Source organism: Phascolarctos cinereus, unplaced genomic scaffold, assembly GCF_003287225.1.
Source record: "Phascolarctos cinereus isolate Bilbo 61053 unplaced genomic scaffold, phaCin_HiC Scaffold_726;HRSCAF=1367, whole genome shotgun sequence".
NCBI lineage: Eukaryota > Metazoa > Chordata > Mammalia > Diprotodontia > Phascolarctidae > Phascolarctos > Phascolarctos cinereus.
This window is the reverse complement of record NW_027556098.1, coordinates 341165666-341193609: the sequence shown is the minus strand read 5'-3', so window position 1 is coordinate 341193609 and position 27944 is coordinate 341165666. Positions and strand designations below refer to the sequence as shown.

At 39.6% G+C, this 27944-nt stretch overlaps 1 protein-coding gene across 2 annotated transcripts in view; it reads right to left on the bottom strand.

Annotated features, from left to right (window-relative positions):
- Positions 1–667: 667 nt before the first annotated feature.
- The window catches only part of WDFY2 (WD repeat and FYVE domain containing 2), a 156840-nt gene continuing 129563 nt past the window's right edge, over positions 668–27944 (bottom strand). For both annotated transcript variants that reach the window (XM_020969948.2, XM_078156972.1), the window contains 6 exons: positions 27451–27577; positions 22182–22287; positions 16697–16798; positions 15560–15690; positions 10128–10236; positions 668–7822 (listed from right to left, as the gene is read on the bottom strand). In XM_020969948.2, coding sequence (XP_020825607.1) covers positions 7793–7822; positions 10128–10236; positions 15560–15690; positions 16697–16798; positions 22182–22287; positions 27451–27577 — 605 coding nt within the window. In that variant the 3' untranslated portion in view covers positions 668–7792. The remainder of the gene's footprint in view (positions 7823–10127; positions 10237–15559; positions 15691–16696; positions 16799–22181; positions 22288–27450; positions 27578–27944) is intronic.

The following is a 27944-nucleotide window of genomic DNA, read 5'->3' as shown; positions in this document are numbered from 1 at the left end:
TTCATGCCTGCATTAGTATCAGAACTTCTGTATGCTTGCTCAGCAGATCCTCAGACATCTGTTCATAGGAATGAACCCCAGAGAGCTAGCTTATGGACCTTAGTTTCAGAGGAAAAAACTGATATCCAGAGCCTAAGCTCACAGTCAGTATTCAAACATGGTTTTTGATGCCAATTCTCTTTGCTATGGTCTAGCAGTTAAGAGCCAATAAATAAAGAAAAGAGAAAGAACATATCTGTCATGATCTCATCTCTTTGGATTGTTAGTATGGAGAAAGAACACCTCATCTTGGCCTCTGGAACCTCCTCCTTACAGGGCTCTATTGACCTGCTTCAATCTCACCTCAGTCGTATAACCTCAGCCATGGTGGAATCTCTGAAAACACCATTTTCTTTTTTTTCTTTTTTTCTTTTTGCTTTTAGGCAATCAGGGTTAAGTGACTTGCCCAGGGTCACACAGCTAGTAAGTGTCAAGTGTTTGGTCTGAGGCAGGATTTGAACTCAGATCCTCCCGACTTCAGGGCTGGTGCTCTATCCACTGCGCCACCTAGCTGCCCTGAAAGCACCATATTCTAAAGAGTAATCGGGAACACCACCAAAGTGTTTCATGGTGTTGCCCACACTCATAAATTATGACTTCAACCACAATGTAAGTACAGGGCTAAGAGTAAAGGAAGATTTCATAAAGGTTTATTTTAGAACCATGGAGGCAGCTTTTCAATGACTCCATTACATCATTGAATGAACAAACATACATTTCAGTTACATGGAAGAGGACAGAGGAAAAGGGAGGGGAAGGAAAACAACCACGCCATTCCGCAGCATTTTATCATATTAGATATGTATTATTTAACTGAAGAAACTTTAATCTTTATTACATTGTGGGATTTCCTCAAGATAATGTTGAGATGGCTGTCTTGAAGCAGGTGGCAAGATCTGGTTACTGAGGACTTAACAGTATTTGGTTCTCATATCCAGAGCAAAGGGTAGAGGATTTAAAAATAGACCAGCATTCAAGAGATTCACTCCAACTTTCGTGTTTAGTACATCTTCACCCTAAAATTCACAGAGAACTTCCTCATTTTAAAAGAACCCAAATAAATGTATAAAATAGGGTTATTGTAACCAAATAAAGATCTGTCCCAAAGAGGCTGATGGGGTAATATAGAAGGGCAGGAGCCATGTTCTTGACTATAGCAAGTCAGAAGCAGGCCCTAGAACCACCTTCCACTTGGCCAAGTACTTTCCAAGTTGTACAGTATATATTAAGTTTGGAACTCCTAAGATAACAGTTTTCTTTCACAAAATGACGACACATTGAAAAACATAACCTTAAACATGTAATAGCAATAACATAAAACACAACTGAAGATATGTAACGGTTAAAAGAAACAAGTGTTTTGGTCCATACATTATGTTGGCATATTCTAGTGCTGAAAGTGCTTTTATCATTTAATAACAAAAGATATGATAATAAACCATTTCCCCCTTTATATTAGCAACTGTCTTCCCTCTCCATTAATTAGAGAAGGACAAAAAGGTCCAAGTGTCAAGGCCTGATCTGAGTCCTATACGCCTCCTTGTTTCTGATCTGATCATCAAATGAGCACGCAATTTCAATGACTTTTTCCTACATGAGTTTGATTCACTTATGATTGCTGAGCCAATTCAACAAACATTTGTTGTCTCCGACGTACAAGGCGCTGTGCTAAGTGCTGGGGCCACAGAAACCGAATTCAATTGATGAGACACACCAGAGTGTCCCCGAACTCAAGGAGCTTATCTAATGGGGGGTGGAGGGAAGAAGAGAAGAGACACAAAAAGTTATGAGATGAGGCGGAAGGTGATGAGGGAGATTCGCAAGAATGAATATTTGAAACGTCTCTTTAGGAAATTGTACAGTGATTAGCCACCATCCTTTTTTCCTAACAAAATATCCATGTAGCTCTAGATAAAAAATACAGACTGTGCTTTCTCAGAATTTGAGGAAACTAAGGAGGGGTGGTCTTGTCTCATGTATCTGGCTTAACCAAGCCTTGCAGATAATCACTTGCCTAGTACTGATAGTGGCTGGCTTATGATAAAGCCCAATGATGAATATGGAATTGTACTAATTTTGCTAATTGTAGATGTCAGTGGTAGAAACAGTGATATTAAAAACTGTATGGTTTGTTAAGTTTTGAGTTCTTATCCGCAAGGCTGAGACGAGGTTTAAAAATGAAGATGATTTTATACTATATAATCATAAAATACTTCAGGCATTGGAAAGAGAAGGCAAAACTAGCCTATAGCAGAAATGGAATGGTGACTGTATTGATAATAAAGGGGAAAAATGGCATTTTGGAAGCCCTGAAGGGCCAAATATTCCAATGGTCAAACTAAGCTCTGTTATCTCTTTAGGGAAAAAAAGTACTCTAATTCTCCTGGACATGTGTAATTCCAGTCAGGGTTCATCTAATTCTCCCTCTGAAAAACCTGTAAGGATGGAGAACTTCAGCTGCCTACTTCCGTACCAGAGGACTTAGCTGTGGTGGACACAGCAGGTAGTAAGAAGTTAGCTTAAGGCTGAGTGAAGTTTCACAGGATTGGATTGTACAGAGCAACACTCTCCTGTTGTCTCTACAGCAAGCTTGCATCCTTAACTCTCCCAAAGGTCTTAGAACACAAACAGCTGGTGGTGTCCTGAGGCTGCTCTCCCTGCTCTCGGGATGAAGGAGGGAGTGGCAGCCAGGTCCTAACAGCCAATTTGAATTTAATAGGTAAATTCCTCAAGGACAAATACAGGTAGAAGGTAGTGTTCTATAGCCATCGCATGGCACCAACCATTGGGCTAGGTACCCTGAGAATACCCAATACTTATCAAATGACAAGTTGATGAAATTAGGGGCCATTTCAAGCTAATAATTTCAGGCATTTATAAATGAAAGGAAGCCTTGAGATGAGAAGAGGAGAGTGTTTCAACTGGAATGATATGCACAATCAGCTAAACGACCTCTTTCAAAGCACAGAATACTGGGAATGATGTTTCTCCTTATGTTCTTAATCCCCTAAAGATAAGTGTTCTAATAGCAAAAAATGTATAGTGTTCCAGGAAGACACAAAAGTCTTAGGGCAGTTTTAACCTTTAAAAGCTTAAAATGCACAAAAGACCTTTGGGACATCCTATATAATTTTGGCAATTCATATCACATAAGACTGTAATTAATTAAATGGACAAATCAGTTTTTTTAAACTTTTTTTTTTTTGCTACGCAATGGGGTTAAGTGACTTGCCCAGGGTCACACAGCTAGTAAGTGTTATGTGTCTGAGGCCGGATTTGAACTCAGGTCCTCCTGACTTCAAGGCCGGTGCTCTATCCACTGCGCCACCTCACTGCCCCGACAAATCAGTTTTAAGAGTTAATTTTATTCTTGTCTCCTCCATTCACATTGCTGAATCGTTGCTTACTTTTGTACCTTAAAAGAACACATGTACACACACACACACACACACACACAGAGTACAGCTTAAACTATCTTAAAGGAGACAAAAATGAAGAATTTCTTAGGTCTGCATGAAAAATGTAAACTGTCAGAAGAAAGACTTTTAATATCCAGGACTTTAAGATGTAAACCTTGGTGACAAGATCATTTATGTACAATTAAGAGGCGACTGTGACAGTGGACAGACAGCTGACCTCAGAGTCAGGGAGACCAGGCTTCAGGTCCTGCCCCTGACTCTTGGCAGCTGTATGACCTTGGGTAAATCACTTTACCTTTCAAATGCTCTAGGCAAGTTTCCAAGTCTATTAAGTTGTACAGTGAAGGTGCTAACCTGCATTGGTAGAGGAACCCACAAATTCCCTATACCAGTGGAATCACAGGTTCAGTCTTCTCCCTAGCACTTAAGATCCTTCAATGTGATCGCAAATTGGGCAATCTCATCCGCTGAACACTGATGTCTAATTACTTTCATTTGCAATGGCTCTTCTCTTAGACAAAATTAGGGCTCAATCCACAAACTGAGCACTAGGAAAAAAAATTTTTTTTAAATGAAGCTTCAAAAGAATGAGGGTGCTAATTGGGTAGGGAAGCCATCTACCAAGAAGAGCCCACCAAAATGGTTCCTTCACAGGCAATCCTCAGAAAAACAATACACTGTATACTTGTGGGCACCTGAAAAGGGCATATGCAGACCTGCAACAAATGCCCTATTATGACATACTCACCAACCTGCTGGCTCATGACCAGAGTTGGTGACAGAAAGCATACTTTGTAGAAAAGAACTCAGGACCCAGTGGTAGGATGCTTCTCACCTACCAGTGGCCTGGCTGGAGGCCTCCAAATCACTCCAGAGACCAGGCCTGTATTGTTATACCAGGTGATACTCATAGTCTCCTAAAGTAAGTTTCCAGAAATCAACAGTTCCTCCAGAGATGTCTTATAGTATTCCCCTCCTCCCCTCCCCTTCTCCCAAGGCTCCACTACCTTGGCCAAAGAATGTCATCATCACTATTGATCACCATCGATCTGTCCAACAAGACTGAGATGTAGCTCTGCTTAAGGGTGGGGCTTTTTAGCAGATGACCTCTTAAGGTCCTTTCCAGTTCTGATATTCAAAGATTCACTTATTAATATTAAGGCAAATGAGACTGACAATTTAAAGGTCAATCAGAAAGACTGGTTGCTCAGGCAGAGAAACAAAACCAGGCTTTAAGTCGTACTTTATCTGAAACTATTTCTTTTTCCCCATTAGGGTAAAGTTGCTGCCTCTTGTGATGCTAATTCCTAAGAAGTAAATGAAAGAAAGAGATGGCTACTTATTGGGTCAAATATGGGGGAGAAAAATCACAAAATTCTACGTTGTAATGGTGACTCCTTTTTGGGTATAAGTTAACTAGATGGTCACTCTAAAAATTCTATGAAATCATCACAATTTCCTGTTTTCAAAAAATATCCAGTTCGGGCAACAATGGTACATATGTCAAGTACAAAGGCAAGCCAAATGGACAGTAGTTGAAAAGGAAGCTTAAGAGAGACAACCAATGTCTCCACGGAGAAATGCAGCAGGCTACTGCCAGCTTCCAATTCTGACTGACAGACGCTTTCACTTTCAGAAAGTGCCTGGTGGAGAGACATCCCACAAGCAGAGAATTATCTCTCAGCTAGCTGTAGGAAAAGGATGTAGAAAAGGGGTGGGGACTGGATTCAGTGAAAGGGCCACACTTGAGGACCTAGAGGGCCACATGTAGCCTCGAGGCCACAGGTTCCCCACTCCTGGTATAGAAACACAAGTTAAAAATGAATACATTCATAGAGTTTCCAAGATAACCACTTCATGTGGCCAAACCATGTGCTGAATCCAGATGACCTCAAGGACACTCAAACAAGAGAAGGAAGAAGCAAATTAATGAACGTTTAGAAACATCACAGTATTTTTTCTTTTTTCTAAGCAAAACTTATACTACTGACGAAACTTGAGATTACCTTGACTGACTTTAAACTATGAGAAAATCTTTGGGCTTGGATAGGAATATGGTGCTGGAAAGACTTGTAAAAGCTTTTGAATATAGACATCCATGCTGAGAAATCACATTTAAGTCAAATGCCAGTAAGCTAAAAGAATCATGTGTGATCCTATAGGAGTGCAAGTATTTGTCCAATGAGATTTTGGCTCATCTGGATAATGTGTGCATAAGACCCCATGGGTACCTGTCCCATCAGTTCCTTAATACTAGATTTCCCTTTTCTTGTACTGGCCAGAATGCAAAGAGGAAGAAGGCAAAATGGAGCGGGAAGCCTTCTATTCATATATACACTATAGACATTCGAATATTTTAAAAATCAGATCATCTGGTTCTTTTTAAAAGCTCTCAAATGAGACAGACAGACATGCAGAAGACATTCAAAACAGTGATTATAGCAGCTATTGATAGCAGGGGGAGGATTTCGTGGAGGCAAAAAAAAGTGGTAAGTGGTTATATTCCTTAGGGTATTTTGTTTTATGTACACTTTTGGGGGTACAGGGGTGAGTTACAGTAACATGGGGATATTTCTCTCCCCATGCTTTGTTAAAATTTCTTGTTCACAAGCATAAATGTTCAATTTAATAAGGCAATGCACAGTGTTCTTTTCCCCAAGGCCTCTTGGGCAGTCATAACCACCACCAAGTTATTGACGAGGTCACAGAACCAGGAAGCAGAGCTTGCCATCATGAGGGCCTGGTTTTCTGGTCTGGCGCTGACCATCAGCCATGCCAGAAAACCAAGAAGAGGGAAAAAATAAATGATAAAAATAAGTCTGTAGTACCAAAGCTTCCTGCTTTACAGAAAGGAGGAAATTAAAAGGGATGCTTTCCATCCCCCTCCCTCCCTCAATCTATCCTTTGAAAAAAGTACCTAAACTCAGATATGTACCAGGTACAGTGGTAATAAGGTTTTTCAGTACAGTGGAAATAAGGTTCTCCATAAAAGAGAACAAAAAAGTAAATTTTCTAGATAAGAAATGAGCAAATTTTCTAAGTTCTATAGGAGGGAAAGGGATTGGTTCTCCTTTTCACATCTAGAAGAGCTAGCAATTTTCCCCGGCTGGGTTTCATTCCATTTCTTTTAGGGTTCAAAATGAAAGAAGTTAAAAAAAACCCAACGTGATAACAGGCCATTTTGGTTCACTTCAAAAAAGCATTATTTTACATTTCATTTAAAAAGTTCAAGTTTTGCCCAAAAGGAAAATAGCATGAGAATGCAGAATTACACAATGCCAAGTGTCTCAAGGGACAGAACATTTAAGTATACAGGGTGCCTGGATCAATTCCATGATCTATTTTTTTTTCTTAATGCATAGTTTGAGTAGGGAAGAAAAAAGAAGAGATCCAATCAAAATTTTATACAAATGAACACATTTAAGTTCAGAAGTAACACATAACTAAGAGACAATTGGTTTTATAACATGTGGCTTGGTGAAACCTGAGAGAGGCCTGTCACTAAAATTTCATTTAAAATAGCTTGTGTGCTTACAGCTGAGTTCAGATTAATACAGAGACAAACGGGAGGTGCTCTCAACTGTAATCATCCAACTTCTTGGACATCTTTTAGGTGGCTGTGGGGCAGCTTAACCACTATTTTTAGGAGAAGCAGGGGGAAGGCAGGCAAAACTCCATTTTCCTTCTGTGGTCCAGGAAACTAGAGAAGTTGATTTGTTAGCTAAAGACTGGATGGAGTCAGGCACTGCTGCTCAGCTCGTTCGAGAAGTCGGTCAGTTGTCACAGATGTCTCCACTGAATTGGAGATGAACCCAGAAACATCAACAATAAATAGCTTCAGTACATTCTTTCTGGAGAGCGGATTTGTGATGAGTGGGAGGTCAAAGGGATGCCGAGCCTGTGGTAGAATACATCCTAAGGTGGGGAGCGGGAGGAACCATTTAGCCCACTCCCATCCCCCTCAAAAGAAATCTCCCTCACTTCCCCAGTACAAACAAAGCAGTAAGAATAAGGAACTGTGGAAATATAAAAAACTAAACAGCCATCCCACACAGATTTTTTTTTCCAGACAAACTCAAAACACTGCAGCACGGCTGGACTGTACAAATCATTTGCTTAAAAAAATATTTTTCTATTGTGTGAGTAAGTTGAAATAAGAGTCTCCTTGCCAGCGTTTGCCCTGCACTGGCAGACGACTTAAAAATGAACTCAGATTCTGGAGTCCCTCCCTTCCTGCCCAGCACACTCAGCTTTACTTCGCTCTTCCTCAGTGATTCAGGTTGGAACGACTGTTGCTTCCGGAAATACCGTCTTTTGGGTTCTGGAAGACGTCATCAAGATACCACCGGCGTCATATCCCACAACTGTTGGAAAAAAAAAAAAGAAGAAAAAGATCTCAGGTGATGAACTGCAATTTTATTGAGTTATTTCTAATATTTTATATCAGTGTTAATGGATCATGTTATATTGTGATGTATTTAGGTAACAGTAAGAATAGCTAACATTTATGTAGTACTTACTATGCACCAGGCACTGTGCTAAGTGCTTTATAATATTGTTTTTTACGTTAATGTATCAGTGAGTTACATTCATACCTGAATAATAAGAGTTGATTCCGTACCTCCCCCCCAACCAAAAAAAAAAAAGCAGCAAGATGAATTGGAAAGAACAGGGCACTTGCAATAAGGGGATCTGGGTTTGAATCCTGACTATAATGTACTGGCTGCACGTCCTTAGGCAAGTCATTTCATTGTTCTGAGCTCAGTTCCTGTACCTATAAAAGGAGGGATAATCTCTATGTTCTTATGTAGTTCTAAATCCAATGCTTCCTCTGAGCCTTTTCATTTAAGAGCTAAATCAAACTACAAAAATATAATTCTTAATCAAATAAGGATAAGGAAAAGGATTTGTTTTCTCCCACAACCAGTTTGGCCCAGGAAGAGAACATGACCAAAAGTGGGGGCTTAGGGCCCACTTCAAGGATTCTCCAATGCTGTTATCCACAGCCGCTTGGGGCATTTTTTGATTCTCAAGGAAGACACTAGCTTTTTGATTGAATGATTGCTTTCACTGTAAAGAGGGATTTTATTTATTACTGTACCCATCAAGAAATGGTGAATTCCCATTTTTTCCAGAGAATCAAATTTACCCATTTACTATCTAAATAACTAAACAGAGCTTCCTGCCAATCATTTCTAGTTTAGTAATTTAATATCTTCTTTTACAAACCACTTTTTATGTTTTTCCTTCATTTGCTTCATGCCTCAATTTTAGAATTCACTAAAATATATTATATATTGGTGATCAGAAGTGGTAGAAGAAGGGTGGGTGGGACACAGTATCATTTTTAGCCAATTCATCCACTGTATTTAACTATTAGAAGAGTGGAAAAACTGACCCATTGAGTACTAAGTTATTCCATTTTGCCATATGAACAGAAGATATTTCTTTCTCAGTCTCTTTTTACCCTATCCCTGTTACCTTATCTTCTCCCCTCACTCTCCCACATCCACTTCACCCACCTCTCCAAGAGTTCTAAATTAATATCTATTGTTTTTATATTGCCTTAATTTCTAAATAAGTTCTTCCTCACCCCAATAGCTACCCCCTCTTCACTCCATCAGAAGATATTTCTGTAGGAAAGATTTTATCTATGATCTTAATCACAAGCATGCCAACCCACAATGATTTTACCTCCCATTAAAACGTTAAGAGTACTTACTGTGGACTATGTCTGTGATTTCATCCACTTAGGGAGGCCTCTGGTGAGGAAATTCTTCAACCAACACAAATTAATACCTACTCTGCCACTCAATCTTTGAGAGCTGCTGGAGGAAATGAGGTGACCTGACCCAGTGGGCCAAGTCTGTATGTGACAGGGTGGGACTTACACCCAGGTCTTCCTGATGGGTCTAGCCTTCTACCCACGATGCTACACAGACTCATTATGACATTTATTTTTTATATATTTGATGAACGCTACCAAGAACTAGAGACTGGACCTGTGATTTCACTGGCTAAGGAACTCCTCATCAGGAGATTCCTTTCTACCAAAACAGGTTGACGCCTCCTCTGAAACTTTTTCTCTGTGACAGTGCTTAGCAGTGGTGTCAAAGTCAAACAGATACTGGGCACATACTGACAGAAAAAAACCACAGATTAACATTATCTATGCTGTACTGTATTTTTATTTATTTTGAGAAATATTTCCCAATTACATTTTAAATCTGGTTCGGGGCCACTCAGGAGTTTCGGGGAGTCAGAGCTTGACACTTCCTGCCTAGAACATGGAGAGGTTAAGTGATCTGCTCAAGGTAACCCAGCCAGTATGTATCAGAAGCAGGACCCAGGTCTTCCCCGCTCCACAGCCAATGCTCCACCCATTGCAGATGGAGCATCCACCCTTTATGGAGCCACATACAATTGTGTACTTTGTTATATGTGTATTCTATCTCCCCAACCAAAATGTAAATTCCTGGAGGGAAAAGATTGCCTTAAAATCCCTAACGCTCATTACCACTGCCTATGCAAAGTACGTGGGAATAATGTTGATCATCTGCAACCCGTCCCATGAATTGCAGATGCTGCTAAAAGTCTACCATATTACATCAAAAAGAAAGAGGGAAAATTTTAACATAAAAAATACACTGACCCAAGATGATCTCTTACCTTAATAACTTTGTCTGTTCCACAAGTCAATAACCATCCTCTGGTTGCATCAAAATGTACATGAACAATATTATGCTTACTATCATGGAAGGTGGCTGTGGGTGCGCGTCTGGAAGGAAAAAATACATCTATTTAGTTGCTAAAAAGCACATACGTATGCATGTGTTTATATGCATATACACATATTACCCCCACACACATATATTATAAGCATAATTAGGAATAAACTTGGATCTCATTGTTAGTTACCTACAGTAGTCTTACTTTCAAAAGGCCACTGCTAGAGATATCACAAGATCTGACTTGACTTTATGGTGCCACAGTGCCTAGCACATACTAAGTACTTAATATCTGTTTCTGGATAATATCTTTTATCAAGTAATCATTGGTAATATATCTTTCATATGCCTCTCCATTGACCTCTGGGTCACCCACAAATCTGATTTCTTTAGAGATTGTAGCATTTAGTAATTTGAAGTCAGATAGCAGCATGGGAAGAATATTAGTGCTAAAAAAATGGATTTTTTTTGTGCAAGGAAGTAGGTAGGTATCATGTTCTACAGTTTCCCAATTAGCTCATTCTCTTCCTCCTATTCGAAGCTGCATTCCACCTGCATGGGCTAACCAAGCTCGACTAACTCTGGGCTTTCCACCTAAATACCCTAATTACTACCCTCTCTGATTGGAAGATAGGGGAATGAACTCCAAACCTTCACTGAAGGAGGATGCCCAGCCCAGACATGTCTCATTTCTCCCTGGCTGCCCTATGGGACTTGTTTGATGTATTTCACCATGCTCCCATAGGCACTTTCTCTTTCTGCCTATCTCCACCCCACCCCGGCCAATTTTCAGCTTTCTATCAAGTGTTGTTTTCCCCCATTAGACTGTAGGCTTCTTAAGGGCAAGGACTGTCTCTCCTTGCCCCCCCCCCCAATTTCTGCATCCCTAGCACTTACCACAATGGCTGGCACACGGCAGGTGCTTAATAAATGCTGATTGACTGACTAAAAGTTATAGTCTAAATAAGAGAAATTCTGTATCCATTTGGTATAGATTTTTAGGCCTTTGTAATAGTCACAGATCTCACTGAAAATAACAACTACTATTAATATAAGGAACATCCCACTTCTCATCCATTTGGAAGATATATTACATGAGAATCAACTAGCCGACAAGCATTTATAAGTTCCTACTGGCACCGATAAGTGCTAGAGATATCAATATACAGGATGAAACAATGTCCACACTCAGGGAGGTTAAATTCTATTGTACACTGGTGGAAACCTTTGGTGGATGCCTCTCTATTTTTATGCCTCATTTGATGTTGACAAGATCAGAGGACAAAGTTATTTCTGTGGCTGTATCTAACCCAAACCATTGTGCGACTTTAATATATGCAGAGGAAATGCCTTGTTGGAAAGACAGCCTGAATTTATTTCACCAAGACAAGTACTTAAATTAACCAACCAACAATAAACAGAGTAAGTTTTTGCAGCTGCTTTTTTGTCAATAAGTGATGCGGTCTTCTTATGGGAAATTATTTGTGAAAATCTGCCTCTTTCCTTCACATATTTTCTTCAAGGATGCCCTTTGAAATGTGTACTTCATTCTCATCAAGATTTTTCCCCCTTTTCTTAAAATAGTATTGTATTTTTTCCAATTATGTGTAAAGACAATTTTTAACATTCATTTTTTACAAAATTTTTAGTTCCAAGTTTTCTCCCTCCCTCTCCCCTAAGACAGTAAGCAATTTGCTTTAGGTTATATGTGTATATATTAGTCATATTGTATTATAGTTTTCAAAAGGAAAAAAAAAACCACCAAAAAAGGTGAAAATAATATCTCACCAAGATTTTTCTTAAAAGATGAGAAAGTAGACATCTGTAGTTATTAATTTCTAACTGATAGTCATTGGCTGGGGGTGAGATGGGGTGGTAATTATACTATTCTGGGTGTTTTCTAATCATTCAGCATCTTCTTTTGAGTTATGTTAAAAAAAAGTTTCAGTGTTTTCCAAATTGGTTCACCTTATGTCTTGGCTGTCATGTTTCTCTGCTTAGAAAGGAAAATAAAGTATCTGCTGGATGAAGCCGTTTCTGGGCCCTTTTATATTGGGAAGCTTCTATATGACAGTGTGATAGTCTGCATTTATGCAGATTTGTTATTGATGCTATTAATAATAACATTTTTAGATTGCATTTTTACAGTTTACAAAGTCCTCTCTTCAGAATAACCTTATAGGCCAGATAGTGCATATATCATCCTTATCCTAAAAACTGGAAAATGGGTTTAAAGAACTTCGTCATCTTACAAACAGTGACATAACTAACAGAAGTCAGAGCTAGGACTCAGTGTCATCAGTAGGAGAACAGTTAAAACTTGAACATTGTTCAGGGGGGCAATTAAAATGGCGATAGGACTTGGAATCGTGCCACATAAGAATTGCTTGAAAGAATTGGGGACATTTATTTTGGAAAAGGTTAAGGAGGAGTATGAATGATAGCTGTTATCAAGTGCTGGAATGGAAGTTCTCTGGAAGAGAGATTAGATTTGTTCCAAGGCACAGATGGTAGAACACTGGGTAGAAATTCTGGAAAGGCAAATTTAGGCTTAGTATATATAAAGACAACATTTTTAATAATTAGAACTACCCAATTTAGCAGGTAGTTGATTTCCCCTAACTGGAATTGTCTAGAGCAGTGCTTCTTAAACTGTGGGTTGCAACCCCATAAAATTTGTCAACAGTAAAAAGTTTCTGAATGCGCAACGACCAAATATTAATTCAAAATAAAACATGGAATGAATGCGATGTGTTTCTAACAGTGCTTGCCTGTGTTGCATTGTTCAACTTCACTGCAGCCTTGGTTCAGAACACAAAGAGTGCACACTCTGCCCGGTGCACGCCCTCAGGCCACGCAACACCAATGAACGCCACGCACGAGTGGAAAAAGCTTAAGAAGCCCTGCTCTAGCAGAGGCGGATGACTTGTTGAAGAGGAGGACACCTGTTGAGGTGTAAGTAAGGACAACACAACACCCAAGGATACTTCCGACTAAACAACCTTAGTCCTTCCCTTTCAGGATGATCCCCCACCTGTGGTCACTGGGACCAAGGGTGTGGCAGAGGCTGGTGACTGAAGCACCAGTCCAGTGATTCAGCCTATTCAGGCCTGGCTAAGGAAAGTGTCCTAGATACCTAGTATCTATTAATAGTATTAATAGTCATACCTATCTATAATTTCTAGTATCTATTCATAGTACTAATACTATTGCCCTTTTTGTTTTTATCATATAAACCTTCCAACTATTTCACAACCAACTAGAACTTATTTAGCTTTGTTAAAACATAACAGGAAAACACATATGATGGAACATTAATATCCAGGAGAAGATGTCATGGAAAGGAGCAGAAAAGCTTCTGCTACAAACACGATGGCTTTTTACAAAACCACACAAAGTCTGACATTTGCTTCTGATTGAGTGGCTGCAGCGTCCTCAGACACTACGTAAGGTTCACTGCCAGCTTGGAGAGCCCTCCACTCAGCTGCCTAACAGTTGTGCTCACGTCTATCACTCATCGAAACTCTTGTTTCCGGGTTTGCCCAGTTCAAAGGTGTTCCAAGGCCCACCCTGAACATCCAAGATGGAGAGCCATCCTCTTATCTCCTCAAAGGTCTCTGATGTCTTAAAGAGGCAGACTTAGGTGTTCCCCCACATTCAGTCAGTCAAGAAACTTTCATTAAGTGCCTACCATGTGCCAGGCACTATGCTAAGCCCTGGGGATAAAGGCAAAAAGGCCAGCCTCAACAAGCATTACAAAACATAATTATAAACTGAATATTGATCTCTTACTTCTTACCATTATAAAAAACAAGAGGAGACTTGTAAGATGTTTAAGGCATGATAGAGACTTTGGGAAAGATGTCTTCACCATCACCTAAAATAGCAAGCTCTAAATTTCTATAATTGAGTAAAGGTTTATGTTGAAGAATTTTTTTTAAAGCAATAACTTTTAGAAACCCAAACTAAAGAAGACAATCTTCTGTTCACATTTTAAACATTCTGAGACAATAAAACAATCACTTCAATACTGAGTTAAGCAGAAATACCAGAGGACAATGAGACAAAGAGAAAATAGCTGCAGAATAGGAGTCAGGAGACTTGAGGGTTAGGCGAGGCTCTGCCAACAGCAATCCATATGACCTTGGGCAAGTGGCTTTACTTCTTTACTTCCATGTCTCACCTGTAAAATGGGTCTCAGACATAAAAGGGTTGGCTTCTAGCTCTAACGTTCAATCGTGAGAAAACAGAATTCCACTAAAGCAAAAATCAGTTTGTTCATTTCATCATGGGAAGGTGAATGGAAGGGAAGATAATAAATGAGCAGAATTGCTGGTTAAATCTGGCTATTAAAAAATGGGATTATTAAGAGAAATACTCCACTACGTACCTGGTAAGTGAAAACCAGAACTTGGAAAGCAGACAAATTAGGGTTGATTATTTGCATTACAAAAGGATTCTTCAAGTTTGTACAGCACTCACTACAGATTCCTTTTAGATAATGAACTGCTAGAGTACACATAAAATATGATTCAACTTACAGTACATCTACTGCATCAAGTGGTTTTTGACTCTCCAAGATGCTGAGGTAAAAGGGGGAGGGAGGGCCTAGGGAATGAAGTGTTAATTTAGGTTGTTTCTTTTTAAAATATGCATAAGAAAAAACAAAGCACTCCATGGGATGCATGAAAAGGCAGAATGATTTCCAGAGTGATAAGTGTACTTTTTATTTTTTTTAATTAGGCAACCTTAAATAAAGGGTAGCTCAAAGGTTGGGACTGGTCCCCCAAAGTCCCTAGAATGTAATAACCTAGTGTGTATAGCATGGCTAATGGGAAGAATTACAGGGGCAGGTAATCTGAATAGCTAGACAAATAGGTATTTGTCTTTGGAGGTGGAGAGTAAGCAGCATCCTCTTGGAAAACTAAATCTATTTCCAATCTTACAGCCCCAGTGAAGATCACATGTTGGTCAAGAAAAAGATTCACATCCCCTTTCTTCGGGACAAATTACAACAAGGTGTAAGACACGATACAGCAGGCATCTCAGCATTCTTTCTGTAATGGCAAACTGTCCATAAAGATTCGCTCAGAGAATACATTTAAATTATAGAAGTGCAAACACCCCACAGTTTCCATTACTTGGACTGAGAACGGCAAAGGAATGAAGCTCTTCAAGGACCTACCACAAACTGCTTCGTTCTACAGGAAGGTGAGAGAACATCCCTAGGGTGTATTTTATCAGAGACTGTGGTATATCTTCTAAGCTGGCTGCTATTAAGACAGACAGACAATACTTTGGGCCTTCAGTTAACTGCAGCTACCACATCTGGCTCTTTTTACTTGAGTTATACATCATGCCATTGAGACTTACTCTTCATCCGTGATGGACTCGTGACAGCTGTCACAGACTCTCACTTCAAATTCAAAGCCCATCAGTGGGATGGAGGAACGCTTGGAACTGCATTTGCCACAGACAGCCTTCCCACACTTCCTACAGTGGTGCTGGACAAAGGAACAAGAGACAGAGACATTCAACATGGTGGCCACCACACCTTGAGCCAGGGCCCTGCCCACCACCTGCCAGAATCACGGATGGACAGCAAGGCTCCAAAGCAAAATGACTCATCCTTGAAATGGCCCACTATCCCCCAATGGGGATAGAAATATGAGAAGGGAGTCTAGCTGGATTCTATCTGCTGTCATCTGTTTACTCAGAAATGTAAATATCAGTTCCTATGGATGAGGATCATTTGGTTGCCTCAAAACTTCCCCATTACAACATTCTGGGAATTACTGAAGGAGAAGGAACCAGCTTAATGCTACATCTCCTATGGGCGTTCCACTGCTAGGGATGATCAGGATTGGTTTGATGAAGAATGTGAGATGAAGACGACTTCAATTTTACGAGTAATCTAACATTCGTCTCCTCTGGGAAAAAACAAGGCAACGATGGAGAAGACTGTGCTATGAGCAAACTTAAGGACTGAAATTAAGAGAACATGGAAAGAGGAAAAGAGTGTTCTGTGCGTGAATTCTCCACTTAGTGTGGGATAAAAGTTATGGCTTTCTATACTCTTCAATTTGGAGATTTTTTCAGTAGACATCTCTTGAGTTCATCAAAAAGTTAAGTCCTTGCAATATGCAAGGCATTAAGGAGAACATAAATGACCTTTGCCCTCCAGGATCTTATATAAAAGGAAGACTAAGCCATGTGCATTGGACAGGTACAATTCATAGCAGAAAGAAACTAAACCAGCTGAAGTGTTATATGTGAAAAGGGAGGGAGACCAAGTAGATAAGTGATTATATTTTCCTAAAACTGAATGAACTATAATATAACAGGCAAAGTGTAACTGAGAGGAATTAATTTTAGTCACAGGGTGACTCCTTTTCCCTCAAAATTTTCCAAAATAATCTGATAAGATAAAAGTTACTCCGTGTGGTGTGTGTGTGTGTGTGTGTGTGTGTGTGTGTGTGTGTGTGTGAGAGAAGTACCCAATGAACTGACCTGTCTCAAGCCAATTTTTTTACTGTCCCACATTTGTTTGAAGTTCCAGAAGAAAGGCTGGTCACACTTCTGACAGGAATCACTGTCCAACCATTCAGGAGTCTTGTCAACAAAAAACACAAATAGAAAAGGCCACCATGACAATCAGTTTTCAAATGGATGCAACTGATAAAAATTCACTGATCCACAAGCATCAATGCTACGTGAGTATAAACAAGACAAAACCCAAATAGTCCTTGTCCTCCAGTTTACACTCTTTTGGGAGGAGGTGGGGTTGGGGAACCAAAATGATCACAGAAAAAGTAAACAGGGCCTGGGCCTGGCTTTCAAGGGTGTCAAGCACTCCCAGATGAGGAAAATGCCTTGTGCCAATGCAGTCCTCTTTGAAAAACTTCAAACTGTAGAGAGCTACATAGGGTAGAGGCATTAAACTCAAGGGAGCTCAGGCCCTGAACAAGATTAAAATTAAAATTAAAAGCAAAACTGGGAAATGTTTAACAGTACAAATAAAAAAACAAAATAGATGTTAATATGTGGTTTTCTAAGCTAGTATATGTCTGGGATCCATTTCCATTTGAGTCTGACCCCACTGGCCTAGAGCACTGAGGGATGAAGAGCCAATGTTATGCAGCCAGAATGGGTCAGACATGGGAGATCTGAACCCAGGTCCAACTGGCCTCATAGACTGACTCTCTATCCACTGTGCCATGCCGCCTCTGGCTAAGTAAAGACAACACCTATATCAAGGAAACCTAAATCAGATGTGCTTATAATGTTGCTGATTAAAAGTTGTGACTACTTTTTTGCTTAATTTATTAGTCTATTACTAACAATTTTTAATAGCCCCCCCAAAAAAAAGAACCTCACTGGCCTTCTTATATTGTTTTGATCCATTCATTTAATTAGATACAGATCATCGTATTTCATATTAAAACATGCTAATATCATCATCAAGGTGTAAAAGAATGCCTGAACAGACAACCTGCAAATTCTCTTCCACACCAGCTCCATGGGCACACTGCAACCCACTTTAGCTATAGAAGGTAGGATCTGTCACTGTTTGAGATTTTGTTTCTTGGAGGATCAGAGGATTTAGCTATGGAAGAGGTCTTAGTAGATAAGCTAGCCCAACCCTTCAGTCTTTCCATTTTACTGATAAAGAAATGAAACTCCAGACTGGAGAAGTGATATATGAGCAGTTGCTCAAAATGATCTCCCCTTTGGGATAGCCGAGTTAGCAGTTTTTTTGCTTAACTGTTTTTCTTTGTTACAAGGGAGAGTCCTGTGTGGGAAGGGAATATACTGGAAATAATTACAGTATAAAAAACAAAAGGCATCAACAAAACTTGAAAAAAAATGATCTCATCTCTAATTGCTTCAAACCTGGTTAATTTGGCGGGGTTTTGTTCTCAGCAACCTATGATGTTATGCTTAAATCTTTATGATGCTTCTACAAAGCCTGCTTGTTTTAACTGTAGTCATTCCACTTTAATTTGCACATAGGAGTTGTTAGGGAAACTGGCTATTATTCCCTTTCTGGATATGTCTAGCTAGCCCAAGAGGGCTTGTCATTTAGCAGAGGGATTGAGATCCATATTTAAAAGAATCATAAAGATCTTAAAACGTTGGTATATAAAGGCCAAGGCCAGATCCAGCTGCCTGTCTGTCTATCTGGAAACAAAGAAAAGGGCCTAGATCTGATTTGGTTTCTTGTCCACATGTCTAATGTCAGTACTAAAGACAGACTGGACCAGATTTGTTGAAATAACATTTATAAGATTTTTAGTTTAAAATAATATTTTCCCCCAAAGGCTGACTTTTCCATGCTGTGATCTTTTTTTTAATTTTTAAGAAAAATAGATTCAAATCCAGAAATGTCTATTTTAAAAAATCCTCATTTGGTATATACAAAGAAATCATGTGATATTTACTATTAGGGATTAGATCAAGTTCATTCTTGCCTTCAAATTTTTGCTCATGAAAAGATTTGATTTGAGACTTTTGGATCCTTTCAAATTCTATTGAAGTCTCACGTCCCCCATTAAGACTCCCCTAGTATTTCTAACATCCTCTATGTCAGAGGTTCTTAACCTGGGGTCTTGTGGATGGATTTCAAAATGTCTGTGAACAGTTAGGGAGCACAATGCTTTTTCACTTCTAGTAATTTCATTAGCAGATTTTTCCCCTGAGTAAGATGAGAAATTTAGATGTATTTTCAAATGATGTATACAGAGTATCTAGAAAGCAGCAAAGCATGACTGAAAATATTCTAGGTACAGGGCTGTGATTTCCAAACAATGGTGGTCCCTGACATCTTTTAGAAAATGATTAATTTACTGAATTGTTAGAGAAGGGAATTTGGTGGCCATATAGTCCAACCTGAAGCTGCAAAGATTACCTTCTGCTATGGTATTTCCTGGATGCCCAAGGACTACCTTCCTTAGGGGATGGAAGGAGAAATCAGAGATTTTTAAAAAGATACAGTCAGAGAAGCTTTTTCTAGCTCTACTGTATTCATGCAGAGTTATAAGTCTTCCAGAAGAGGACTGTGAAAAGAGCCTTGGGAAAAGAGGTATGAACCTTTCTCGGATCTTTATACTAGGTCTGATATTGCTTCCCTGTATTACTGCCTCTAGTTTACCCAAGTCAAAGTTAGTTGCTCAGTACATGGCATTGGGCTATGCTGTCTAAAACAATGGTGCCAAGATCACCTTTTAGAAGCAAACGTCTCATTGAATTGCCCATCTAGACCGCTGGACACTTGAGAAAATTCCCTCCATAGTGTTTCCTGGATGGCGAGCACTGGACTCATGCAGTCATGAAGACTTGAGTTCAAATCCTGCTTTGGACACTTACTAACTGTGTGATCCTGGGTAATTCAACTTGTCTCTCCATTTCCTCTTCTATAAGAAGCAGATAAATAATAGCAACTACCTCCTAGGGGTGTTATGAAGACCAAATGAGGTAATATCGTAAAGCATTTTGTAAGCCATAAAATGCTACATAAATGTTAGTTGTTATTACTGGAAAAAATTACATCTTTATTTTCTCTGCCTTCTCTCTGAAATTTAGCATCTCTTTCAGCTATTAATTTAAAAAAACAAAAGCCATATTCTAAGAAGGTCCATTGGTTTTGCCAGAGTTCCCAAGGGTTCATGATATAAAAAGGGTTCCTTGCTCTAAGAACTGAATTAGCTATTGGAAACCTAATACTTTATACCAAGGTTGGGGCTACTATGTTATCAAGACAACCTATAATTTTGTGATATAAATGGAGAGAGAAGTAACAGTTTTTTAAAATAATAAAGCAGGTGTTGAAAAGTAGGAAACAGAGGCATTTACACAGCCAAGTTTGGCCATTTCTAAATGAAAGTAGGTCACATTGTGAAAGATGACCGAGCAGGTAATTAAAGCTGTTAACAGATCAAAGCTTCTCTTGGATAGAGGAACACACTATAAATACCCTTACTGAGGACCAGAGGCTCACAGGGCTAAAACTGGAAGGCACCTTAGACATTATTGAGTTCACCCCCACTTATTTTGCAGATGAGGAAACTGAAGCCCAGGGAGTTTAAACAGATTGCCAAAGTCCAACAGGCAGTAGAAAGGGCCAGGATTTGAACTTGGGGTCCCTTGTCCATAATGCAATGCTATGCCTCACTTCTGTTAATGGTGTTGAGATGTTTTGCCTTTTTTTAAGTGGGAGACAGATATTTAATGATATTTTACTATATTTTTACTTATCCCTCACTCCAAAGAATGATTTTTTAAAACAACAAATGTTAAAAAAAAATAGAGAAAATTTAGCATAACCTATCAAATACACCTAAAAAATCCTTTGTTTTAGGCAATGTTCCACACCTGTGGGCCCCCATTGCTGCAAAAGAGTGGGAGGAAGAGACATTTTCAGATAGTTCTTTGGGGTGAAGCTTGTTCTTTAGTTTCACAACATTCAGTTTCCTCTAACACTTTTATCAGTCATTGTGTATACTGTTCTTCTGGCTCTGCTTTGCATCTGTTCATATAAGTCTTTCTATTCTCTGTTTTCATCACATTTGTTGTTTCTTATAGCACAGTAATATTTCATTACATTACTGTCCCACGATTTGTTTAGCCTTGCCCCTTATCTTTGGGCATATCTTTGTTTCCACTTCTTTGCTTATATTATTTGGGGGTATATGAAGCCTTCCTTTTGTCAGTGATCTCTTTGAAGGGTATATGCCTAACAGTGGAATCTCTGGATCAAACATTATGGACACTATAGTCACTTTGCACATTTCCAAAAAGCTTTCTAGAATAGTTGTACCAATTCATAGCTCTGCCAACAAAGCATTAGTGTGCCTGCTTGTCCTTCTATGACTCCCCCAAAATGGACTATTCTCACCTTCTGTCATGCTCAGGGGTATTTTTCAAGAATAAAAATTTTACAATTTCCCACTGCATAACAGTAATGCTGACTTTAATTAGTTACTAATAGAACTCCTATGGATTAACGGATTGAACAAATAAAGCTTTAATCTTCTTAAGCATTTAAGTAATGACACTTAAAAGGTATTACCCTGCCAATAATAACAGCTACTCTTACAAAGTGGGAATGGAACAGGGAGGCATGAAGTCATGGGGCTGCCTCTGTTGTCTTTCTAAGTGTAGCTCTCCTCCTATGTCCTTTGTGCATACAGTAAAGAAACAAATGACAAAGACAAGATTATATATGTAATGGCTAATTGTTCTTAAAACCAGCCTAGAGAAATGGGAAAATGGTAATTATAAACTTTGTATCACAGTAAACTTGGTGGAAAAATAACTGTAAAACCAAAAGGTATTTCCTCTCAAAAAAAAATGTTATTTGAGAAGAATACTGTTGCTTTCTATTCAAAAATGACCTATCCAGATCCCCCAAATATGCCTATTTGGGAATGAGTTTAGCACATAACCACTCAAGTGGAAGTATGAGAATCAGTGAATTTGGAAACCATCTTAGTGATTTTTCCTGTTCAACAGAGTCAAGTATCTTAATTTTCCCAAACAATATTTCTCAAACACTTTACCAACCATTTCCCTAAATAACACCATAATTTTCCTCAATAACAGAAAGTACTTGAGCATTCTATTTTGGTAGCATGCCTTAACACTGCACAGAACCAATCACCTTAAAATTAGACATTTAGTTTTCCCTACGAACATTTTTATTGCTAGTGGGAGAATAAGCCCTAAGTGATGAAACCTCTTAGTCAGGAAAATCAGAGTTCTTTTGAAATCTCTTTGCTCCATTGTAGCATTAATTAATTCCACACCCTGACTCTTCTATCCCTAAAGGGTAATGAATGATGGGATTTCCCTCCACCTGCTGACTTAATTCTGACATCCATCATAACATTAAACTTTACAGGTTTAATCATGAAAAACTGCAGGGTTGCCTCAGAATAACTTTGGCTCATGGGGCTCAATTTCCCTACTATCAAAGGAGTTGCTACCAGAGGCCTACCTCTTGCCTCTGGACATCCATGTTCCAGACCACAATGCCACCATCTCCTCCACATGAGATGAGCTGTCGAGTATGTGGAGCGTAGGAGAGAGCCTGGACTTTGTCACTGTGAAAGAAATGGAGTATTAGTGGTAGACAAGGGTGGATGGCAAACTAAGGCCTTGAAATACAAACTTTCATTTATTCAGCACCTACTATTAAGCACTATTTATTTATTTTGGTGGGGGCAATTGGGGTTTAGTGACTTGCTCAGGGTCACACAGCTAGTGAGTGTTATATGTCTGAGGCCAGATTTAAACTCAGGTCCTCCTGACTCCAGGGCCAGTGCTCTATCCACTGCACCACCTAGCTGCCCCAAGCACCATTTATTGAAGCACCTACTATGTTACACACACACACACACACACACACACACACACACACACACACACACACACATCCCACATTGTGCCAGGTTTGAGAGAGGAGCAAAAATAAATAGTACATGGTTGTCCTTAAAGTATTCACTCCTTAGCTTCCCAGGTTTCCTTTAAGACTCATATCAAAGAGGCAGCTAGGTGGCATAGTGGATAGAGCTCTGGCCTTGGAGTCAGGAGGATCTGAGTTCAAATCCAGCCTCAGACACTTGACACTTAGTAGCTGTGTGACCCTGGGCAAGTCACTTAACCCCAACTGCCTCACCAAAAATGAAAAAAAAAATCATATCAAATCCCACCATCTACAAGCAGCCTTTCCTGGTCTGTGACCCACCACCCTCTTCCCTTGGAAACTGCATTTAATTCACATTTTTGTCTCCTCTAGAATGTGAGTTCCTTGAAATCAGGAATTGTGTTTTTTACCTTTTTTTGTATCCCCAGTACTTACTAACACGATGGCCTGGCACAGAGTAAGCGCTTGGTAAATGTCTTTGATCGACAATCTTGTTGGTAACACATGAGTAAGTATAATAAAAATTGGAATAAGATAAGCGTGTAAAAGGTGTATAAAAATTCTCTAGGATCATATGGGGGTGGGGGTGGGGAGGCGGGAATCACTTCTAGTAATGGAAATTAGGATGCTGGCATTGAATTGGGCCTAGAAGGATGGCTAGGATGTCAAAAAAGCAGAGATTTCAGGAAATCAGCCAATTTTAACCAGTAAGCACACACTTGCTCGTCCCCAACTCCAGCTCTTGTTTGTGATATCTGAAGCTACTCTCAAATAACAACCCCATTTTTGGCGGGCAGCAAATGAACTTAGCCCTCGTCAGGGTGGGGCTATTGACTGAGTTTTTGGTCATTGCACCGTCTAACTGACGGATGAGGACATTCCCAGCTGGAACCTATCTTGCCTGGCTCCAACATTACTGATCCATGACCTCAGGGTCTGTGATGCCCTGATACGTGTGTGTGTGTGTGTGTGTGTGTGTGTGTGTGTGTGTGTGTGTGTGTGTGAAAGCAGGTCTGCCTATAAGCTTCCTATGATTTGGTTACTAGGACCACAATTCACTTGTTAAAAGCTCCTCATATATACAGGAGGTAAAATAAAACCAAATTAAACCATGGAAGGAACTGCTTTGACATTCTTAACTGGCAGCAAAATGCAGCAACCATATGACAAATTCATAATTCATCTGACTGCACAATGAGCCAGTGAGTGCTAATAATCAAAGGCAGAGTTCAGGGGTCAAGCCCTCCAGCAGTTGCCTGACCACCCTGTATTAATAAAGCTGCATCGGGACTTCTTCACTTAGGAATAAAACAACCTGCAAAGTAAAGCAGGTCAACTTTCCCAGTTTTACAGATGAAAGGTTACAAGAAATTAAAATATTCCTTCCTTCTCCCCTCCCATGCCAGGTGATATCACGGCAGGCTCCCATTCTAGAAAGTATCAACACAACGGCCTTTGTTCAGTCACTTTTCAGTTGTGTCTGACTCTTTGTGACCCCATTTGGGGTTTTCTTGGCAGAAATGCTAGAATGGTTTGCCATTTCCTTCTCGAGCTCATTTCACAGATGATGAACTGAGGCAACCAGGGTTAAATGACTTGCCCAGGATCACATGGCTAAGAAGTATCCAAGGCCAGATTTAAACTCAGGAAGATGAGTCTTCCTGATTCCAGGCCAGCAGTGGGCACTCTATTCACTGCACCACCCAGGTACCCCCAACACAATGGCTATTATCTCACAGAGACCCCCAGGGGAGCAAAAGCTTTTACCTATTAGGCAGTTTGGGCGGTATTTGTGAAAGCACTTAGCACAGTGCCTGGCACACAGTGGATGCTTAAGAAATGTTGGTTCCATCTATCCATCCGTCTATCTGTCTTCTGTTACCAGTGGTACATAACCAATGTTTGAGAGACACAACCTGTCGTTGGCATTCACTACTGATGTACGCTAAACACAGAGGATGATTCAATCCCACACGCCAGGACTATGGGGCGTGTTTGGGGGCCTGGGGTTCAAGTTTAGTCTTGCCTTGGTCTATAGCAGGGATTCTTAATCTGTAGTTTCCTTTCAGTCCTATGTATTTTATTTCATAAATTTAAAAACAGTTCCAAAAAGTAGTCTTATAGGTTTTACCAGATGACCAGAGGAACCCAGAACACACAAAAAAGGTTAAGAACTGCTCTTGATGGGGCAGCTAGGTGGCGCAGTGGATAGAGCACCAGCCCTGAAGTCAGGAGGACCTGAGTTCAAATGCGGCCTCAGACCAAACACTTGACACTTACTAGCTGTGTGACCCTGGGCAAGTCACTTAACCCAAATTGCCTCCTTTGATACTCACAACAACCCTGAGAAGTAGGTGTTATTATTATTATCCTCATTTTACAGTTGAGAAAACAGGCAGAGGTTAAGTGAACTGACCAGGGTCACAGAGCTGGTAAATTTATGAGACTAGATTACAAATCAGGTCTTCCTGACTCCAGGTCCAAGTCTCTGGGAGCTAAAACACCTAACTGCTTCAGATAGAAAGACACACAAACATACAGAAATATACCCTCAATTTGGCATAGGTAGAGATGATGGAAATGTCACATTTAGAACCCTTGAATCCAGATCCAGACTTGATTCAGTTTATGTCATTGACAGTTCTCAAGTATATACTCTATGATAACTTACATTCCCCAAATCCCAGTGGTATAATTCAAGAAGATTCATAATGAAAGAGAAATTTATAATCCCATGCATTGTGGTCACTTGTATTTTTCCTTACTCTTGTGAGTGGATGAGATGACTATTTTCCCATCATCTTCAAATACGGAACTTGCTAGTTATAGATATGGCTAATCTACAATTATTTGATTTTGTTTTAAATCAAGGTACCATTTAATATAATTAAAGAAACTAACATATTAGGAAGAATCCTATAAAGTATTAGAGATTGTTAGCGTGAAACTGATTAAGAGACTGAGTATTTTGTAAGAATGGAAATTGATACATATATTAGAGTTGCTGATTTTGTAAATGTCTAGTGAAGTATTTCTACAACACATATCCGATGCTCTGACAAAATAACTAATACATTAGATGAAAATAGCCAGAAATAGAGGGATCCTTTCTTTGCTTCTCCTCCCACAGTGCAATCAGTATGTTTCCCCATTTGCAGCAAAGGAAATGAAAGCATGAATATACTGTGATCGCAAATGATGTTATAGAGAAGTATATTTTTGTGTATGGTTTTACTCAAATCTAAAAGTATTTTAACACGAGTCAAATTATGTCTTCACTACTGCCTAAATCAACTTTATATTAAGATGACATTTCTATATAGCAACTGGGACAGCTAAATCAATTTTTGATTTCTGAAAATTTTCCTTGAATTAAAACAAGAAAAATAAAAAGGGTTGTTATTTATGTTCTTAGGAACAGCTACTTGATAGTTTTTGGTAAGATGACAATGTATAAACTTTAATAATTCTTAAAATTAAAGTGAAAAATCAAAATTAAGCAAGTAGTCTTACCACTAGTCATCACCATTCCTTTGAAATTAGGCTTCCAAAAACTGTTTTATTCTAACTAAAATACATAATAGCCAATTTAATAGCCTAATCAGAAAGCATTAAAACCAGTGTCATTCACACTGTGATACTGTATCCCTCATAACTTATTAGGGAATGTTCTAATTCAACTTTTTGACACTCAGCAAGTTCTACAAATAGTAAGGCAAATTATGTTTTATTTAGGAGGCAATATGTAATACTAGAAAGAGCAAAGGCTCTGGAGTCAGAGGAATCTGAATCCTGCCTAGGATGATTACAACTTGTATGACATTGGGGGAGTCCCTTAACTTCTCTGGGGCTGTTTCCTCATGTGTGAAATGTGGGTGAGGGCCTGGTCTTTGAGCTATCATCCTACAATTCCATGACAAGACCTATGGAAGGTATAGTACTAAGCAAGCCAGAGCGTGTGGTACGGAAGGTATAGTGGACAGAGCACTGAACAAAGTCTCAGAAGAGTTGGGTTCTAGGTCTGGTTCTTAGGAACCCTACAGATTTGGTTGCTTTGGACCTTGGTCTTTGGACCTCCATATTCTCTTTGAAAAATGGGCAATAAATACTTCCCTCCCAGGTATGTGAAGATCAAATGAAATAATGTATATTTTAGAAGTACTTGGGAAAAAAATTTAAAAAAAAAACGCCTTAACAAATGAAGTTTCATTATGCATCAACAAAGTAGCCACTTTTTCTTTCAAGAGTGGTTACTCACATCCCCTCCTCCTGACAGCTGTTCTTTGGCCCTGCTTCCCAGATGATTTCTTTTGGCTGTTGCTAAACCTATTCTATTTCTTCCAACAGCCTCTTTAGCCAAATAAATAGGCTACGCTTCTACCCAGCCCACCTCCTGCAGGAAGCCTTTCCCGATCCCCCATCATGCTAATGCCTTCACTCTAAGACCACCTCCAGATTAGCCTGAATATCTGCAAATAGATGTCCTATTTGTACCTGGTGGTGAGCATGTTGGCTTTGCCATTAGAATGGAAGCTCCCTGAGGGCAGGGACTGTCTTGCCTTTCTTTGTATCCTTATGACTGGAACATAGTAAGCACTTACTTAACTAAAGGTTGGAGACTTGACCTACAAGCCTGGACTTAAGACCCATTAAAGCAAGAAGCACATTTCTTGAGCTCCAGCTAAGCTCCTTTAACATAGAGGGTTTCACACACGAAGGCCTAATCAGTGACTGGGGAAGACCCTTTACTGTAGCTTCCAACTGAAAGGTTCATCTTCCGTTTCTTCTGTAAAAGAACAATGCAGCTGCAGCCCAGGGTAGCAGGCTGTCCCTGACTTACTTGTGTCCTTGGAGCTCAATAGCAGTTCCTTTTCTTCCACCAATGTCCCACATGATGACAGAGTGATCAGAACTGCCAGAGAATAGCACTCGATGGACTGGGTCCCAGCATAAGGCTGTCACCCCTCCTACAAGAGGAAAGACACGCTTACATACACACATACAGTGGGAAAATGAGGTTTCAAAGACGATAGCTAATGGGAGCCCTAGAAGAGGAAACCTTCCAGGCTCTGTGTGTACCTGGTAGGATTGACTACAGAGTAATGAAAAAGAGTCTCTGAAAACCAGACCTATTCTTTTATCGTCTCACCAAGAAAGGTACTAAGGCTGCATGTACAGTGTGAATACTAGTAGCTTTTATAATACAAGACAAATAAATACAAGACTCTGAGGAGCCTAGGAACATACTAGGACAACTAGGTGGTGCAACGGATAGAGTACTGGGCCTGGAGTCAGGAAGATCTGAACGAATTCAAATCCAGCCTCAGGCACTTA